Genomic DNA, 20,609 nt, shown 5'->3' with positions numbered 1-20,609 from the left:
ATGTGGAATGTCTTTTTTTTCAGTAAAAGCTTTTAAGTATTGACTGACCACAGCAGTATGGCTCCAAATACAGTCGATCTTAGATATATCAAACCAGGATATATCAAACCCGGATATATCCAATTATTGCCCATATTGAACAGCTGCAACATTCCCTTGGAAATCCCATGTAAAAAAGTATGGGACTGTACTACACTTATGTCGAACTCCCATTCATCACCGCATTCAATATATGAATGCTGCGCTGTGCCCCTGCAAGTGCGCTTCTTCTTACGGGAACGCCACTATCACTTCTCACGTCATCAGAAACGTTCTTGCCGACAAAGCACAGTTTTGTCAGATACTGTCAAATAGGACAGTGAACCTGAAGGTAGTATATACCACAGAGAAAGAATGAGCAGGGCGCGTGTCTCAAAATATGGATGGCTCGTGTACCAAGTGTTTTATGTGCGCTCCATAATGGCAGATTTGCTTCGTATGCTTCACTGCAACACAGCCATGGAATGCAGTGAAACATACTGACAGCAAGAAAGAACTAGTCACCTTGCAGTGAAGCATATTACCTGCAGTTATTTGTTATTGGAGAGAGAATCGCCACACTATTTCAAGAACGTAAAAGGCTTCTCGATCTGATACACGCATTCCACAAGCGTGGATGGCACTGAGTGGTTCCCGGCATGGGATGCTGAACTGGAAATTTTTGCGCCACCAGGTTTGTTGTGTAGGGTTTCCGCGAAGGGCATTTTAGGATTCCGCGAGCAGCCATAACGAGTCTGACCCCAACCTCCATTTAGATAAATATTCACCTTACAGTTTGGATGCAATTCAACATGACCATCGCACGTCCATATCCGCACTTTACTGAAAAACCATCGTGGCACCGGTGTGCAAGACTGTGCGATTCGCGGGGCCTCAGTCAGTGCTGAACGTGTTTCATTCAAGCTCACAGGTTGCACGAGCGGGAATGGACTTTAATGTTCTGAAGGCTGACAGCCACTTTCGAATCTAGCAGTGTCTGCCTGGTCAACTCATTGGCGACGTATGACGATTGGCCATTTCAACTGGTGCATTGCAACGGACACGTGGCTGGGCACATTCACACCTGATTAGCAGTACAAGTGCGCTAAAGACAGCCCGGTGGATATCTGTACGGGCTGTTTTGCTTATGCATTGCATCTATTTATACTCTATCTTGAATACACACATGCAACCAGCACTTTGATGCAAGCGAAGTGCCCTGCAGTTTTGCGGCTGGCCGTCGCAGGCTTTTAGGTTTAGCATTATTGGCCATCCCATAGCACGAGTGACTTGCAACATTCAGGTGGGAAGTAAGAAGTAAACTTTTGTGCATTTGAAGTGGCCTTGGAGAAACAAATAGGTAAATTCCCACATTTCAAGAACTCAGAAGACTGTCCTAGGCGTGCGGAGTTTTCAGATAAGCTTCACATAGGCATATCTTATATTTCAAATTACCAATACATCGAAATATTTCGTGATCCCCTTCGAGTTCAATATATCGGGGATCGACTGTATATCCAAAAACAAATTTTTTTAAAATGTAGATGCCAGTAATAAATCTTGATTTGCAATTGGTAGGCGAGGACGGGAAGCATGGCATAATCTTTCAATATTCCGTTAAATTGAGTTCCGTTAATTAAACTTTTCAGTTAATTCGTTCCTGACCAAATGTCCCCCGACTGGCACCCATACATTACTATGGGTCCAAACTTTCACTGTTTCGATCCTGAAATTGGCCTTCATCAAATAATTCAAACATGGCTGATGAGAATGCACGTGCCTAACCCCTATGGTGACTCGGTGACCCTAGTTAGTGGCAGCATCTGTTTTGGTGATGCTTGGGGTACAGTGAATGGGTCGAACACACGTCAGCCCCCATCGAAAATGCCTGTTTTCAGCCTGCCTCAGGAAGATGCTAAAGCATAAACAGTAGCTCACAATTAATTATTACAGTGTTTACCCAATTCTAATGTCTGTCATTTTTTTCCGAGAAAATTCGGCCGAAAATTGCCTGCATGGTGCAATCCAATATGAAACCAAAACCAAAACGGTCACAGCACTCGCAACAGCCTACCATCCGAGCCAGCCTGGCCAGCGTCATCGCCACTGCCATCACAAGATGGCGACCATGGATGGCGACTGTTGACGGAAGAAGTTCTCACATAATATGACAACAAGCCAATTTCAGTCTTATTACAAAAGCACATTCAAACAATAAGTTATTTAAGTTATCTATGATAGGTTTAAGTTACCTTATATACTCGAGCAATGAACGCACTTGCATAATAAATGCACCCCAAACTTTGCTCTTGAAAATTCAGATTTTTGTTTTTCCCTGCATAATAATTGCACCCATAGCTTTGCTCCTGTGCAGTCCCACGATCGAACGGCCGTGCTGCAGTTTTTCAGAGAGACTGGAGTCTTTTACTCTCTGTGTTGGAAATACTTAATAATGCCACATGAGAAATGACGAGATCATGTAAACGAAATTCTACAGCTAACTTATGTAGCCTGCACATCCATGCTGGGCTGGTGGGTTTGATGACAGTGAAGCCATGACGAGAGAACACTGGTGGTAAGCACAGTCGCTCGGGACCTCACAGAAAGATCGACCGCGATAATGCTCAGCCTGTTCTTACCGCATGCTTGCCACCTGTGCCAGCGCAAAGACACCTAGCAGACTCGAGAGCAAAAAATGTGCAACTGCTCTCTGCAACAACTTTACTTTAACAAAATAGGAGAGAGGGCGCGCATGATGCATGCCGGGCGCGGTGCTACAGGAGAGACGGGAGAGTCCAAGTGAAGAAGGGGCGGCTGGCGCTTGGTCAACATACTGAGGCGTAGTGTCAAATTCGCATGCCTGTTGGTCGCTTTTCTGCCTGTTTTTCGTTTTGCTGTGTGCAATGGGCCCAAAGTCAAATTGTATGCCTGCTGCGGGACAAATAGTTTATCTGCTCGCAAAACGTAAACGTTCATTCGACACTGATAAACTTTGTCATGCCAATGAGCAGATGCTGAGTGCGTCCAGATTGGCAACCCCAGTGGAGTGTTGCACCGAACACTACGTCACTCAGGAGTAAAAGCATCCCTGAAAGTGACTGATCATGACTACAGTCCCCGCCTCTTGACTGTTCTCAATGCTTTGAAATTGCGTGCGCTAAACTCCTGAACCACGTACTCCTGCTGAACCACGTACTAGTACATACTTTGACTACCAATTTCAATATGCAACATCACTTGACACTCTTCAAATTTACTAGCAGCTTTTACCTGTTGTCCAACGAAAAAAATTACAAACATGTTTGCATACCATGTGTCAATTTAAAATATTTACCAGTCGTTAATGGACAACTGGAACATGTATCTTTAACAGCGACTGCGGCATTTGGAGGGGCTTTTGAAATGAAAGGACTCCACTGTACAGTAACCCCAATTTTTAATCTAACAACTTAGCATGAATAAATGATTTTGCACTTGCCGCAGCATTATTTGCACTCAAATTTCACAATATTACATAATTTTGTTCATATGCAGCGGAATCTCGTTGATGCGATCTTCACGGGAACCGGAAAATAAAATGTATCATCCGAAAATCGTATCATCCAACGTATTATCCAACCAAATTGTATTATCGAGAAAAGAAAAAAAAATGTATCATACCGAAAAACGTATTACGCAGAATCGTATCAACGAGGTTTCACTGTAATTTATTAAAACACTTGGCTTCATTGTTTGCCAGGTTCATCCAGAATTTTATTTGCTAACAGGATGCAAAAGCAGCCAAAGTTGATACACGTAGCTAACTTCTTCATTGGCAAAGCAACCATGGCGGCTTTTCATTCCGTCAACATGAAGCAGACAAGCCATGCCACCAACTTATTTAATGAGCAATACATGTAAATAAACGCAGTATTATGAAGTTTCAGTGAAAACAAAGCAGAAGCAGGTGCAAAATGTTTAAAGTGGATAGAATCGGAATCTTCAAAGTTGTTTTGTCTGCCTGACTGAGTAGCACTATGCATTTTAACTTCTTTTGCGTGAGTCTAGCAGTGCTGCTAAGGGCCCAGATGTGAAAGCAATATTTTTTTGTATTATGTTCCCATATAAAATAAAATGACACGAAAAAAAAATGCAGGTCAATGTATCTCAAAGGGATGGTGAAGCATGCACACAAACTAGGAAGAGACAAAGTAAAATCTCACAGGGTCTTTTATGTTATCCTTAAGACTACTTGAAGGCGAAAGCCCAAGTGCCGATGCATTAAAGACAGAGACATGACGTACACATCCCCGTTAATTCGTTTAGTTATCCCCCTTAATTCACTTAGTGTACTTTGCTTAGTCATCCCTCTTAATTCCGTTCTACTCCCACCTTACGTCGTGGGTTCGAGTGCCTTAATTAAATCTATCTTAACTGTGTCTTAATTAACTTCGCCTTCATTAACACCAAAGATTGTGGGTTGGACTTCCACCTATAGTAGTGGAACCGACTCCCACCAAAGGCCGAAGGTTTGACTCCCACCAAAGGTCGTGGGTTCAACTCCTACCAAAAGTTGAGGGTTCGTAGCTTTTTTTGTACCTTTCGTGTCGTCAACGCGTTTTCACTCAAGGTCAACTGACTCATGAGACATATAAGGCCTTAATAATGAGGTGAGATAATCTTATCCCAACTTCCCCTGTCCAAGTAGTTTCGTGCACTGAATAAAATGAAAGGCCATAGCTGGGAAATTTGTCAGCATTACATGCTCCAAACTGAAGAAGTAACTTAGCCCAATAAAAAACAAGTTACTTGTTCAGTTATGGAATACTAACTAGCCCAACAATTAACTAACTACATGATCCAAGATTGTCCAGAGGAGGTCAACTGTCACACCCACCGGTTAACAAGCGACACCACTGCATTGAACACTTCTTGGTACAAGGAGGCCACAAAGTCTTGCAGAGGCTCTGCAGGATCTCCTGCTGCGTCTCCTCTGCATACAACATTCCAGGAAACAACAATCAAGGGGGAAAAAAAGTAGTAGGCATTTATTAACATCTCAACATCTCTCGGGAAAAAATGTACAAAAAGAAGCACAGGTTGTTTTAATCTGCCATTATGTGTGTTACCATTTACGAAATACAAGACACACAAATGAGAGCAGTGGCCATAGCAACGATCATTGCTGCATTAAACCACAATGCATTAGAAATATTGGAAATGTTCCAATGTTCCAGGGGCGTTCTCTTCATTGGAATAAAGGTCAATATAGATTCACGAAAATTATGTTGCTAACAGATTAGCAGCTAAGTAGAGCATAGTTGCTCATTCAGATTTAGTTTTACATCTTCTGGTTGTAGTGAGTGTCGCAAGATATCTCCACGAGAACTGTTGCTACAGTTAATGTCTCTGTTATTTGAGTGCTTTGCAAACAGTAGCACGTGTACAAAAGCAAAATACTATTTCTAGTAATCAAGAGGAACTACACCGTCTTAATGATGATGACGCTAACACCATCTTCAAGTTCACATTTACAAAAAAAATCTATATGGCCACATGGAAAAGGATGAAAGGAAAGGCAAGAACACTAACCTGAACTGCACCCAATTTGCTAACTTAAGCATAGAGGAATTGGAAAGAGGGCAATAGAATAAAAAACATGACAGCGTGAACACTCGCATATGCATTTAAACAAAGGCATGTATAGATGTAAACACAGGAACCCTGTCCCATAATGCACCTCCACGCATTCCACCCATGCCACGACCAAGCCTTGGAAACGCCCAAGCGCATGCTTCCTGCCTACCGTGCAGGCCCTCGGCTGTTGCCTGCTGCCGTCAGCAGTGGGGAGTCGAGGGCTGCCTTGGAGAGGTCCTCGACCGACGTGCCGAGCAGAAGGGATGCTCGCTGGGCACTTGCTGCTCGTGCAAACTGCGCTCGCCCATTTGCACCTGCACAGAACGAGCTTGATGTGACGACACACGCTGAACACAGCAGCCATTGATGCCTAGTCTGCCCCTGCGGAGGGGAGGCTGCTGTCAACGAAGTAAGAGCACTCCTAGAACACGTAACAGTACGATCACGCTAGGAAAAAAAAAACACGCAAAAACCAACGAGCATCGACATGCACCAATGTTGCCATGGCCACAACAGCCGGCTTCTGCGCCGCTTCCGCAGTCAATTGCTAGCTTCACATTCAGCTATGATCACCACGGCTGTCATCAGCAATGATTCCTGTTGAAGTCAAGAGAGGGTGCTCTGATGAATTAACTAGCTGTTTTCATTGGCCACAAAAAGTAGCAGCAAGAAAATACTGCCACTTGCCTGCTCTCGTGGTGCACGTTCTGCTGCTAGTGTGGCTGTATATTAAATAAAATCTAAAAAGAAAAAGAAAGCTACGTTAAAGTACCTTGTCAAATTACACTTACGGAACATCACAGCTGGTTGGTGTCTGATTAACCCTTTCAGGGTCAATATCGTACATGTACGACCTCCGCGAACACCCTCAAAATGGTCAATGGCGTACATGTACGGTATCGCTTGTACATTTAAAAAGCGCGCCTCTTTCGATCATTTCTTTTGCTTGGCATGTGCTGCCACTCGACGGAAACACGTGGAATTTTTTACTTGCGCCAATGCCTCTCCGTTTTTTTTTTTTTTTTTGCAACGGCGCGTCGGCTATCGCTTGCGTATCCGGGTGCACGCGGCGAAGTGCACGATTCTTTCGATTATTTCTTGCGCTTGGTATGTGCTGCCACTTGACGGGAACACGTGGAATTTTTACTTGCGCCACTGCCTTTTTTTTTTTTTTTATGGCAACGGCGCGTCAGCTACCGCTCGCACATCCCGGCGCGCGCGCGCGGCGGCGGCAAGTGCGCTCTTCTACAGAACACCGCTCTTCTTTCTATCATTTCTTTCGCTTGGTATGTGCTGCCACTCGACGGGAAGACGTGGAATTTTTACTTGCGCCAATGGCTCTCCGTTTTTTTTTTCTTCTTTTCTTTCCTTTTTTTTTTATGGCAACGGCGCGTCAGCTCTCGCTTGCGCGTCCGAGCATCCGGGCGCGCGCGCGCGCGCGGCACCGGCGGCAACGGTTTTTCTCCTACGGCGGATCCCGCTTGTTGCACTAAACTGATGGCTATCTGGTTTCAAATCTCTCAAAGGGTGACCGCTTGTTACTCGATCGTTTATCGCCCACCGCGGCGCGATTACACCTGTTCCCAGGCAGCCGCCTATATACACAAACGATGCTGCCGTTTTTGCGGTTCCTTTTTTGGAGACCACAAAAGCTCTATAGCCCCTTGTTGGCGATAAGACAAAGGCTTCTCACTTGTTTCGGTTTCCGGACGTGCACACAACCATTTTTCAGCGCGCTTATCTTCTTATTCACGAATAGACATTGTGTATTTTAGAACACAAACGATTTTTTCCTCACTTTACTGTCACTTTAAAAAAATTACGACCATATTTTTTCGAAATAGATTCTTTCGAAGAATTTAAATCAGCAATAAAAAAAATCAACCCTGGGGGGTCGCATTTGGCAAAACAATTCGACCCTCAAAGGGTTAAGGCATCAAGGGCATGAAAATGAAATGCATTCTAACAGTAGCTGCCCATGATACCATGATTTTTGGAAGCATGTTGAGAAGTAGGTAATTTATTAGCGGACAAGGACCTCAATAAATTTGAAAGTAGACAAGGAGTCAACATAGCACCTTTTTTGGAACTTTTTGTGGATATAAATTGCAGTAAAATACAAGAAAAAAACAACAACCAAAAAGGATATAAAGTCTGACATGAAGACATATGTCACGTTTACCTGTGGGCACGGCAGTTTGAGTATGAAATTAAAAACTGGATGTTCCATGCCCCAACTACGTCCTGAATATAGCATCAAAGAGTGCAACAGGTTATAAGTCGAATGCGTCATGATGTCATCGGGAAATTCTAGCAGTAGCCTCAAGAGTGTCACAACAACATGATGCGATATCTGAAGGCATACTTACATTAGCACATAACAGAGCTCGTGTGAGAGACCAGAACTGGTGGCAGAAGAGCAACCTTTACTGCTTTATATGAGCCCAGCGGTATACAGTGGAACCCCGTTGATATGTTTCTCATTATTGCATTTTTGTAGCTGCTATGTTGCATTGTCATGGTCCCACCCTAAAGCCTATTGACTCCAGCATATTACGTTCTCATTTGATATGTTGCTATTCTGTAATATTCCCGCATCTTATGTTGCGTCTAAATGTGGCGGTCATGTAAATTAGCAGTGCAGAGGCAAATTTGTTCTCGCACGTTGCTACGCAGACAATAAATGTATACTCACAGATAAGCCTGTCAAGCCCAGCCCGTAACTCCTCCCCAACATGTCGGAAATATGTCAACGTCAGTCCCGATTAGCGTGTCTCAAAATGATTGTGCTTTTAGACAGTTCTCTAAAGTCAGCTTCGCCGCATCACAGGATTGTTATGCGGTGAAGCATATTAAGAGTAAAAGGGGCACCTGTCACAGAATATAGCATGTGTTCCTTAATTATGCGTGCAAGCACGCACCGTCTCTGGTCACAGTACCACCAGAGACCGTGACGTCGCTGTGGTGATTTGGAGCTCCCCCAATTTTACTCCACACGGTTCAGTGGGGTTTTACAGTACAGTCAAACCTCGGTACAAGAAAGTAAATCTAAAATGTTTCTCGCTGATATCAGCACACACACACACACACACACACACACACACACACACACACACACACACACACACACACACACACACACACACACACACACACACACACACACACACACACACACATATATATATATATATATATATAAAACAAATATCACATACAATGCAGTTATTTTCGTGTTGGATGTGACTACCTTACCACCAGGTTTGACTGAATCTGTAGTGTTTACGCTTGCCACGAAAATAACATCCGTACAACACACTGCACACATTTCAAACCACGACAAACTCACTGCGCAGGGCTCCAGCATGGCCCAGATGAACAATGGCAGCCAGCACCGTCCACAAGACGCGACTCTCGGAGTCCCGTATCCCCAGCGTCTGCAGGGAGCCCTGGACCAGCTCCCACATTATGCGCGCCTTCTTCTGGTCGTCGGGCTGAGTGCGGCAACATAGGGCATGGGAGAAACAAGAAAACGGGCTGATGTTGTGAGGAATCCACGACACAGAAGCTGTAGTTGAAATGATTAAAATGCCTTTCAGATTCCTTCGGACACTTTATTCAGGAATGACTCCTAGAAGCAGCTTACTAAAGTCCCCCATCATGATTTTACCACCCCTGACACATTCTGGACGGTTGCCAATCCCTTTAAGACAAAGCTTTAGCTGGAGGCCAACTCCGATTTTTCTATTCAAGTACACGAAAGGCACAGAAATGCTTTGAGGAGACGACTGCTAGACAAGTTTAAATGAACTTTGTTGCATTTGAGAGAGAACGTCGAATTCTGGTAGAAAGCATAATTTTGACTTAAGGCCTAAAATTTTTTTTTTACAATGTACAAAATTGGCAAGTTTTAGAGAAATAGGAGTATGATGTTTACAAATTCGTAACTCTGCACCAAAAACAGATATTGCAGCTCTGTCAACTGAACCCATTAGAGCATTTAAAGTGGACAAATTGCATGTATGAATCTACAGCTCACATTAATTTGTTACAATGCTTACAAGGGTCTTGCAAAAGTCTCAACAGCTCGACATGCCAACGCCTCACGCCGCAAGGATTCACGCCGAGAGAGCTTGTCAAAACTTCCCATCTAAGTGAAGAAGCTGTTGACATAGGCCAAATTCGAGGAGCGGAAACGCAAGCTTATCGAAGCCGCTAAAGCGACAGCAAGCATCTCGGGCCGCTCATGCTCCATCAGCTCGATGCATGTCGGCATCTCTTGCTGCAACGATTTGCACAATGCGTAGATGCCAACTACAGTTGAGTCTGCCAAATTTTTCAGTGCCTTCGGATCATGCTTCTCCCAGTTAGTATGTTTCTTTCTTGCCCTTTTTTTCCAATACATATGAACGAGGTTTTACTATATATGAATGTGTGACAGTGTGAATGCATTTGTTTACATTCTTGCCACCGACATCACCGCCCAAGCTCTTGCTTGGAATACCAGCAGCCATTGCCCTTTCAGTGGGCAGACGAGGCTTTTAGAGCAGTGTCAGCTATTGGCAGTGACGTGCGTGGTGCAGGAGGTCTGCTGGAGATCCACAACCACTAATGTACTGGAAAGAGAGAGAGATAGGAGATGAAAGGACACGTACCTTCCTAAGGGGGGTGACAAAAAGATTGGGCTCCTCCAGATTGTCCAAGTACAGCTCTTTCCTGCACAACACGACACAAGACAGAAATAAGATTGACGATCGCCACTTCGTTTACCAGGGAGAGCAAACTGGGACCATAGTATGTATCAATTTCTTACACAAGACAGAAATAAGATTGACGATCGCCACTTCGTTTACCAGGGAGAGCAAACTGGGACCATAGTATGTATCAATTTCTTAAATTTTGAATTTTTTTCAACATTCTTCATTGGTTGGGGTGATGACACGCCTTTACTGATACCAGTACTGGCCACTTGATGCGACAGGTCATAAGAAATGAGTAGAATTGAAAGAAAAGAATCGTTGGTTACAGGTAATATGAACTTGACGTGGACACAGAAGCAAACAATCCTGTCATTCTTTGTTCCTGTGTCTGTGTCAAGTTTACACTACCTGTAACCATGAAATTGTACCAACTAGCCTCATCGCAGTGTTAAAAAAAGATCCTTACTTACTTGCTCCTTACTGGCTCTCTTAAGGTTGCAGCAGAAAGGCAGCCACCATCAAAATTGCTTCAGTTGCCTCAAGTTCACTCACACTTTAAAGCAAAATGCAATGGTGTTCAAATTCCCATTTCTTTAACTGATTTATTGCAGTCTACTACCACATCACTGCACATTCCAGGTGTACCTTTATTGAAACTGCATGCAGTAGCAGGATTGGTAGCAGACGATTAAGCTTTGCATATTGGCTGGCTTCAGTTCTGCAAATACAACAAACCTCCTCGTGATGCTAATTAAAAAGATATTTAGCAAATATTAGTTTACACATTTATTCATTAGTGACCTACAGTGTTTGAAAAAGAGATGCCTCAGGCTAGAAGATGACATTTACTATCGACTATCACACAAGTTCTGACTTCCGTCATCATGTTAATCTCTTAATTGCAGCTCTGCTGTAATTAGCACGATCCTCCCTGAAACACACAGTACAGGCCCAACACCTTTATTAAAGAATAGCGGAAGGAAGTGGGCGTGACCTCGCGTAAGCATTCCGGACCTCCAAAAATATTTCTCACCTGAGTGCCTCTCCCCCACCGGCCAGCAGATAGTAGAAAATGTGGAAGTTTGGCTCGCCTTCGGGCCTCCGAGACACCCGTGACCGCTCCAGCATGAGTGCCTGTGAGGCATGCAAGAGAACAAGCCTGCTTCACGACAACTGGCACCATTGTTATCGTGGTGGAAAACACTTCCATGTTCACTCTTTGCAATGAAGCTTAGTGATCACGCATCATTTTCAGGCCCCTGTGCGTGCAAGAAACCACGGTAGACTTTGTGAACTGAGATAATATTTGCTGGTACAACTGCAAGAAAGTAACGTGAAACATTGAAATGCACAAGTGTTTCCTGCCAGTTCAAGTCAGTGCACTAACTTCGCCTAAGTTTCCTCTCTGCGTAAGGCAAGCACGCGCATCATTGACAAAGATGCATGCAGACATTATAGCTAGGAAAAGGGCTCACTGAGTGTTCCAAAAGCCCATTGCAATGGTGTGCAACGTTCCAGCTAAAATGAGAAGAAGCTCGCAATTTCGCCCAATGTGTTAGGCCAGTAATAGCGATGGCTAGCACACTAATAATCACTGCAAGACTCTGGACTGGTTGGAGTAAACAGTCATTGAAGCTGCAAACAAACTGTGCTGCACTCTCCATCTGATAAGGCAGTGCACACTTTGACTAAGGCCCATGTTAACTGGTGAACACAAGAAAGTGATGACTTCAGCTGGAAAGTTCCTGTAACCAGTTTTAATGTGGTGGTCACTGGACTGTTGCTTACTGGGCCGGTATTTTGTAGCGATGCCTTTCCGATGCTAATGCCTTTTTGCGCTTGGTCAGTGGTCAGAGTGACGGTCCGCTCACGTTATCAACGGGACCAGCCGACCGTGAGCAGTCGATGATAAGACTAGTATAGAATAAAGCATAACGCATCGCTACAAAATACCGGCCATGTAGTGCACAACTGCTAACTTTTGCGGACAACAGCCCTGCCTCTTTGTATGCTCCCTCATGTGAAGGTATTACAAACAATATGCATGTAAGCTATGCACAAAGAGGCCATTCTTTCTGTCTGTTTTGTATACAAGGTGGTTCTGTGAAGATTTAAAGTAACTTTTGAAGTTCGCCTGTGGCAGATAGCACAATTCTAGTGCTTGAGCTTGTCTACTCGAAGAGGCGGACATTACATGCACGAGAAATTGCGCTAATTAACAAAAGTTCTCTGATTAAGTTATTAATTGATTACCTTACATCACATATTGCAATTTACAAATTTTAACTCGTGAGACTGCAAGGCATATCCACTTTAAAAAATTTCTGTGGATGACATCACTTTCGAGATATGCACCATCAAACTTGCTGTTAATATGCACTGTCGTTCCACTTACTTTTTTAACAAAATGCCATTTTATGAACTGAAGCACAAAAGTAAGTGGTCTGCCTATGTATTTCTTTGCAAAGTTTGGGAATTAATATTTCAAAACTGGTGTCATTCTGAGAATTTGTTCTAATTGGATCTACCTTGCTACAATTTCCCAGGCCACAATTTCTAAATTGCAATTTGTGTTGTAATTAGGTTACTTAAAAACATAGTTACAGAATTTTTTGTTAATTATTTAATTATGTATCTCGATTTCTCGTCCAAATAATGTCCGCCTCTCTAGGCAATCCAGCTCAAGGATTATAATTGTGCTATCTGCCACAGATGATTTTTTTAAGTACGACTTTAAATGTCTTCACGGAAACACCCGGTATATCAACATGCATTGAGCTACCCAATATGCGGCTGTATAATGCCATAACCACCATGAATGCATGCTCAAAACTTGGAGCAAATTGTGACAGACACACTACACCTCACAAGATTATGAACCCACCTGGACGGAGGCAGCAACCACCTGCCCCATGTGGTCGAAGTCGAGCGAGAAAAGCTGGGTGAAGCGCGATGCATTGGCATTGGCTGCCGTGCGGCTGTTGCCAAAGGACTCGAGCAGGGCGGCTGCAGCAGTCAGCTTCTCTGCAGTGCACAAGTAGCAGAAGACGAGCTGAGACTCTGCATGGTGCCTTGGCCACAGCGTCAATGCCCCATTTGCTCAAAAGTGCGCACCAACTACCATATTCACTCGATACAAACAAGCACCTTTATCCCCAATAATGTGCTAAAGAAATTACATGCGCATTAAGGTTCGAGTATGAAACCAGAGCTGCAACAGTGACAAGTGATCGTCATTGGCATGCGCTTTCGAAGACGCATTAAACAGCACACTTCCTCTCGCAAGTGAACAACACTAATCTACAATATATCATCAGCAAGAAAAAGTACATCATGCCCTTCATCAACTTATTTTATTACAACTGCAGGTTGTGGGCATCTCCAGCAATCTCTAATTGCCCCTGCCTTGCAACAGCCAACTCCATACTGTGCCTGCAAATCTGGTTGCAGAACACCTAATTCTCTGCTGCCCTGCTGTCTTACTGTGGCATCTATTCTATTTACTCTAAAAGACTACTGGTCATCTATTCTACAAATTACATGTCCCACCAAATTCCACTTTTTTCTCTTCATTTCGATTAGAACATCGGCTAACAATATTTGCTCTTCCTTCCGTACTGTGTGGTTCCTCGGTTCTGCCTATTATTTTTTTAGTTCACTGCACAAAACTCCTGTTTATGTATTCTTGTAATCCTCCATGTTTCAGCCCCACTGCTTTATACTAAAGACCGCAATATAATGAACCTCGTTATAACAAAGCAAAAGCTTACACGAAAATACATTAATTATATCCGACATAAGCATACATGCCGATATAAGAGCGAAAAAAAGCTTCAGATTCCACGCACTGTGGAAACTGGTGTAAGTGAACCTTTAGTGAACCAACTTCTTTGATACTGCGGGTGCAATTGGTGGGTTCTGCCATCTGTGGTGTGCGGTGATGTCACATGACTGTGAACTCTCCACTCTCATTAAAGGAAGCATGTGCGGCATCACAACCTGAGCCATTTTTGTGGCGAGAGCAGTGATAGCTTCTGCTCGCAGAGACAACCAACAGCGACCACAGTGACACGTCAAATCACAGATAGTTTACAAAGAAAAAGCTCCGCTTTAAATATCACCTTTAACATATTTACTTTGCCATGTCCAATAATTTGTTATATCCACGTTTGCTATCATCATCAGCCTATATTTATGTCCACTGCAGGACGAAGGCCTCTCCCTGTGATCTCCTATTACCCCTGTCTTGCGCTTAGCTGATTCCAACTTGCGCCTGCAAATTTCCTAACTTCATCACCCCACCTAGTTTTCTGCCATCCTCGACTGCACTTCCCTTCTTTTGGTATCCATTCTGTAACCCTAATGGTCCACCGGCTATCCATCCTACACTATTACATAGCCTCCCCAACTCCATTTTTTCCTCTTAATGTCAACTAGAATACCGGCTAACCCTGTTTGTTCTCTGATCCACAATGCTCTGTTCCTGTTTCTCAATGTTAGGCCCAACATTTTTCGTTCCATCACTTTATGTGCGGTCCTTAACTTGTTCTCAAGCTTTTTTCTTAACCTCCAAGTTTCTGCCCCATATGTTAGCACCGGTAGAATGTTTGTTGTATTGACGTTCAATTCCTGCTCAGCTGCGCTGCACATGATATGCTAACATGTGCACTGTCGTGTACTAACCAGCAAGGGCATTCCCCGCGGCGGGTGTGGACGCTGTCGTGATGCTCAGATACTGCAGCACTTGTCGGGCAGCTGCACTCTGGCCCGAGCCACTGCGCCCCAGGAAGAGCACCGTCTGGTCGCGCCTCGTCGCCACCAGGGCCGAGTGTGCGCTCTGGGCCACCGCAAACACGTGCGGTGGCAGGTCATCTGCCTTGCAGCTTTGGAACAGCCGCATCACCTGCAAGCCACCATCCACACCACAAAGTCGTGTTAATCTGGCCCTTTGGAAATAAAGAATTAAGGGGTTATACTTCATATGCTAAAGTAAACATTAAAGCCATAGGTTGAATTGGGTGGCTCCCGAAATTAGGCCAATTTTAAAGACACTAAAGAAAAACATTAAATCAGTTTTAACTGATAAAGTATTCTTTCGACATACTGTTTCATTTCGTATCTCTCGGAGATTGATTAATAAAAACAAACTAACACAGAATTTCCATTTTTCTTAATTTAACACCTAAGCCCCAGCAACGGTACACCAATGTGATGTCACAGATTTCAAAGTATATTTTCTCATATTTGTACTGTTGCGGCTTAGAAAAAAAAGCCTTGAAAATTGTGAAGTTCCTTCTCTGGCTCTTGTAGAATACAATGTAGTTGATATTTACCAATAAAAATGTTTACACAGAAGACTTCCATTAATTCAACTGTACGTAATTCAATTTTTTCGATTTAATCTATCCTGACAAAAAATCCCTGTGCATTTATATGGCCGGCACTTTCGTTATTTCGATCCTAAAATTGGCCTTCACCTGACAATTCCAACTTTACCACTCAGCGAGCATGCGCGTGACCTCTATGGCGACCCCAAATAGTGACCTCTTTAGTGGCAGCATGTCCTAGCAAAGCTAGGGAACAGTGAATTGGTTAAACACATGTAATAACTCTTGTCAAAAATGACTATTTTCGGCCTGCCCTAAGAAGATTTTCAAGCAATAATGGTAGCTCGGAATGTCTTATTATGGTATTTACCTGATTCTAATGTGTGCCCTTTTTCTTTTTTTTTCCAGGAAAATCGGGCCGAACATTTCCTGTGCAGTGCATTCAAATATGAAACCAAAACTGCATTTGCATGCTTTACCGCACAACACAACTGTATTGCGGCGAAGCTGACTTTAGAAAATTACCTGCCATTGTGCAACACATTGAGCAATAGTGGCTTTCTTGGTACTTTTCGAGGATTACTTATTAATACAGCCCAACTTATTTATTTATAGTTAGTGTCCCTTTAACATTCACTTAAATCAAGCGCATGAGCGTTTTTTGCATACTATGCAGGCCGAAATGAGGCTGCCGCATCCGAGAGTCAAACCAACAACCTTGTGCTCGGGAAACAAAATGGCCTGGCCACTGAGCCGCTGCAGTGGTTTATCAGTCGTGGTTACTTTTGACACTCGGCAATGGCACGACGACGGCTAATGCCAGGTTTGTGCATCGGAGTTACACTTGGCCTTCGAGTGATGTGGTGAGATTATAGCAACACATTCTTTCAGGGTGTTTCATGTAGCTGGAACCATACGTTAAACTTCTGTATATTCCAGAGTCTAAATGGATGCAACTCTTCTCAATGCTTGGTTTATGACACAACCTGCATTTGAAAAGAAAGCGCGCACTCAGAAAAACAATACAGTTGCTTGAATGACCGTGTTTTAAATACAGTTAAACCTCGATATAACGAATTTAGTGAAATCGTCATTGTACTTTACTATATTGAAATTCGATCTTTCATCAAAATGAATGGTCACCGACTAACTTTTCTTACATAGAAAGGGCCGTAACACTTTTTGAATTATCGGACAACCAGAGAAAATGAAAATTTGCATTAAAAAATTTGATTTTGTTAAATTTGACTGTCACTGACCAAAGATACGGTTTCATGTCGTGTTGACAATTTCTTCACATAAGCGGCGCGAAGCGAAGTCTGCAAAGTTTTTGCTTTTACTCCGCCACAGCAGAGCTGATAGTGTTGCCCACAATAGGACGACACTATCCGCGGACCATTCTCCGCACAGTCCAATCAATGCAGCATCAAAACCTGCTGGAAGCCAACAAGAAAATCGCTCTAAAATCACATGAAACCGAGGCAACGGGCGACAACCTTGTTATGGGGCTCGTGTTTGTTTTAAATTTGTGGCATTGTGCGCCCATCTTGCCTAAACATTGAGCAAGATTCGGTGCAGCGTTTCCAATTTCAGTAGCTGTTCCGCGTCATTTCAAGTAATGGTTCTTTGAGTAAAAAGTAGCAGTTTAGCACGGAAGGTGAAGCACTGATTGCGACAGCAAAATATTAGACACGTGCACAAAGGTTCTAGTTTTACTGGCCATATGAATTGCAGTAAACATCCACTTACTAATTAAACCAACAAGCTGTGGCTTCACGCGCACACAGGCAAGCATCAACAGATCTCACTCGTTTACCACGAATGCTCAATACCACCTCACTGGCATGATGAAAAGCACAGGCAGAGGGGAGCGAACACTTCGTCTGCCTCTCGCTTCAATGCATCTTTGAAACTCAAGATTACGTGACCTCTACCTCTAGGCACGTGGTAAGACATGAAGCTACCAGACATCTCGGCTCACCCAAGCTTTTCACTCACGGCAGATTTTAACTTCAAACAGGGCGCGCCGCCCGTGTATCTGCGCTGACAGCCATGCGCTGACAGAGTAGGACGACGCACAGTCGCCTGCTGTTTAGTAATACCACTGCTGCTTGTTTGAAGCTAACACGTGGACATCATTAGCTGCAAACATGCTTTTATTAAGAGTGCTGCATAATGCAGGTAAAATAATTTGTCACTTCACATTTACATTTTTTGCAGACTTTTTTCATAGCTTTCAGATACATGTGCATTATAACAGCTTCATGAAACAACAGGGCTGGCACTTTTGATCCTGTTCTGAAACTTGTACACGTGTAGCGACGTCCCAGAATCACAAAAAATTTGCTTGAATGATGTTTCCCAATTATACTGAAGAACAATAAAATTGTTGTCAGTAGCTCAAGACAGCTCTGCACAATATTCTAATGTTTACATCTCCCTGCAATGTATTGCCCCTTTTTCTTTTAACCTCAGTTCTGAAATGTAATTGCCGGTGCATATAAGAGCAGTCTAAGTGTGTGTGTTAATAGGCTGCAAAATATGCACCTATTCACATTTTGACACCCCACTGCTATCGTAACACAAAAGCCACATACAAAAGTTGGAGAAGAGACCTCAATCCCCAACAGTACAATACCAAAAGGTCACCGTAGCAGTCATGTTTGGCAGCAAAATGATGGCACATGTTTGGTGGCATAAAAGCTGCTTCCACAGATGCGGGTCAATTGCATGAAGGTGATCACTTGCTCTCTTTCTCTCTCTCTCTCTCACACACAGCACTGTTGTGCACTAGTTGTGCTTCTAAATCACTCATACCACGCGCTCACCAACTCGGGCCAGTCACCGAGCACACAGTTCTCCTGGGTAGACACTTTGAAGGATGCCGGAACACGTCTGTTCCTCATGAAGCGCAGTCCTCGGGCCCTCCAAGAACTCATTGGACTGTTCACACCTCTTTGGTGCTGTGGCTGCCGTTGGCCAATAGAGACGCTTGATAAAAACAACCGCAGACATAGCAGCGCAAAAATTTAGACAGGCTTCCCTCTGCACAGTAGACGTCTGTCAATTCAACTCCAGTTAATTCCAACTTCTCAGTCTATTTTATCCTGATGGAAGGTCCTGGCTGATGTCCATACATTTCTATGAGCCTAAACTTTCATTATTTTGATCCTAATATTGGCATTTGTCGGACAATTCGAATTTAACTGGTTAGCACGGATGCACTTGACCCCAATGATGGTTCCCATAGCAACCCATTTAGTGCCAGCGTCTGCATTGGTAGGGGATATTAAACGCATCGAGGAGACGTCATACCTATACTGAAAAAGCCTATTTTTGGCCTGCCCTAGGAAGATATTCAAGCAAAAATGCGAACGGTAGTTCACAATGAATTATTACAGTATCTATCCAGTTCTAATTTGCGATTAATCCAGTTCCTTTTACTTTTGCGAGAAAATTTGTCCACAAATTACCCGTGCAGGACAATTGGATATGAAACTAAAACTGCATTTGCAGCATTTACAACAGCCTACAGTCAGAGCCACCCTAGCCAGTATCATCACCATTGCTATCACAAGATGGAGTTCTCACGTAGCATGACGGAGATGGCGCACTGCTTTCAGTTTTCAATTACGAAAGCTTATTCGAAAGATTAGTCATATTACGTGCTAAACTAGTGGCAACAAGTCACGTCGTGTGCTTTTGCCATTCCAGAGAAGTGCACAAGTTGCAGGACAAACTAGTTAGTAGTTAGTCTACGTGTGGGCCACCATCCTGTTTGCAATTAGTGCAAAGTCATGTGATAAATGCAGAATATCAAACGTGCAACATACTACACGTAGGTAATGTTGTGGTTCACAGAAAGTGATAAAGTGCTGAGTATGATGACAATAAACATCAGATGTAAATGCATGTCCATTCTGTGAAGGCAAAGTTGACTAGTTCATCTTGTTTTTATTGCTAGAGTGGGAGGCATGCTATGTTTTTCTTGCTAAAAAAATCTAGTGCAAGTTAGATGTCTACTTTCCTTTTTAGGAGCTTGAATGTGATTTCTGCATCAGTTTACTTTTTTAGAACCTATAAAAAGTGGGCACAAATTCAGTTCAGGGGCGTGACAGGATTGTGAAAATTACTGCCAAATGAATCGGTGGAGTTGTTGGCATTCTTTTCTGCCTTTTGTTTAATTTGCTCAGCTAGATAATTCCATCAATTTTGTCAGTCCTGTCACGGTGGAAGTACCAGAAGTCGTTAAAGAACCCCAGGTGGTTGAAATTTCCGGAGTCCCCCACGTGCCTCATAATCAGATCGTGGTTTTGGCATGTAAAACCCCATAATTAAATTTTTTTTTAACTGCAAGTGCTTTTTTTTTTTCTCTTTTGCGTTACTAAACTTTAAGCCACTTCCAGGGCCTTCAGCGAATCATTTTCACACATGTTGATTGACAACAGACTAGACAACATATGTACTTGTTACTTTCTTATGCAGAAGTGTGGAAAACACAAATGAGGTACAATGTTGACGTAAGTAATGTCAAATTAAGGAACTATGATTGAATCGATAGGGTGCATTGCAGTGCTTCAAATGCATCACATATCTTTACAGTGCTCTTCCAAGGTAACTGTAGGTCAAGTAGTACAGAAGCAATGATACACCAATGCACTTGGAAGGTACCGATCAGTCGCCAGTATGGTTGCCAACCATCCTAAATTTAGCGGGACGGTCTCAACGTTTGAGTAAATGTCCACATTCCCGACTTGGTGCGGTTGAGATGGCCAAAATTTCCAACTTTTGCTTTATTTTGAGCCACTGAATAACAATAAACAGACCAGATTTCCCTCTTTTAATACATGAAAGCTCGTTTTCCCATTCTTCTCTTTTGTCTTCTGTTGAATTTTCATAAACAATAAGGCAGGTTTCATGTTTGTCGGAGTTCTAGTTCTGCTATAGG

At 43.2% G+C, this 20,609-nt stretch overlaps 1 protein-coding gene across 2 annotated transcripts in view; it reads right to left on the bottom strand.

Annotated features, from left to right (window-relative positions):
- LOC119445311 (unconventional myosin-XVIIIa-like) overlaps nucleotides 1-20,609 on the bottom strand; it is a 231,901-nt gene that overhangs the window by 156,277 nt on the left and 55,015 nt on the right. For both annotated transcript variants that reach the window (XM_037709624.2, XM_049663204.1), the window contains exons 5-11: nucleotides 15,018-15,237; nucleotides 13,219-13,358; nucleotides 11,368-11,468; nucleotides 10,290-10,350; nucleotides 8,984-9,128; nucleotides 5,804-5,948; nucleotides 4,895-4,990 (exon numbers count right to left, since the gene is read on the bottom strand). In XM_037709624.2, coding sequence (XP_037565552.1) covers nucleotides 4,895-4,990; nucleotides 5,804-5,948; nucleotides 8,984-9,128; nucleotides 10,290-10,350; nucleotides 11,368-11,468; nucleotides 13,219-13,358; nucleotides 15,018-15,237 — 908 coding nt within the window. The remainder of the gene's footprint in view (nucleotides 1-4,894; nucleotides 4,991-5,803; nucleotides 5,949-8,983; nucleotides 9,129-10,289; nucleotides 10,351-11,367; nucleotides 11,469-13,218; nucleotides 13,359-15,017; nucleotides 15,238-20,609) is intronic.

This window comes from Dermacentor silvarum, chromosome 3 (assembly GCF_013339745.2).
Source record: "Dermacentor silvarum isolate Dsil-2018 chromosome 3, BIME_Dsil_1.4, whole genome shotgun sequence".
Taxonomy (NCBI): Eukaryota; Metazoa; Arthropoda; class Arachnida; order Ixodida; family Ixodidae; genus Dermacentor; species Dermacentor silvarum.
This window is presented reverse-complemented; position numbering and strand designations above follow the sequence as displayed.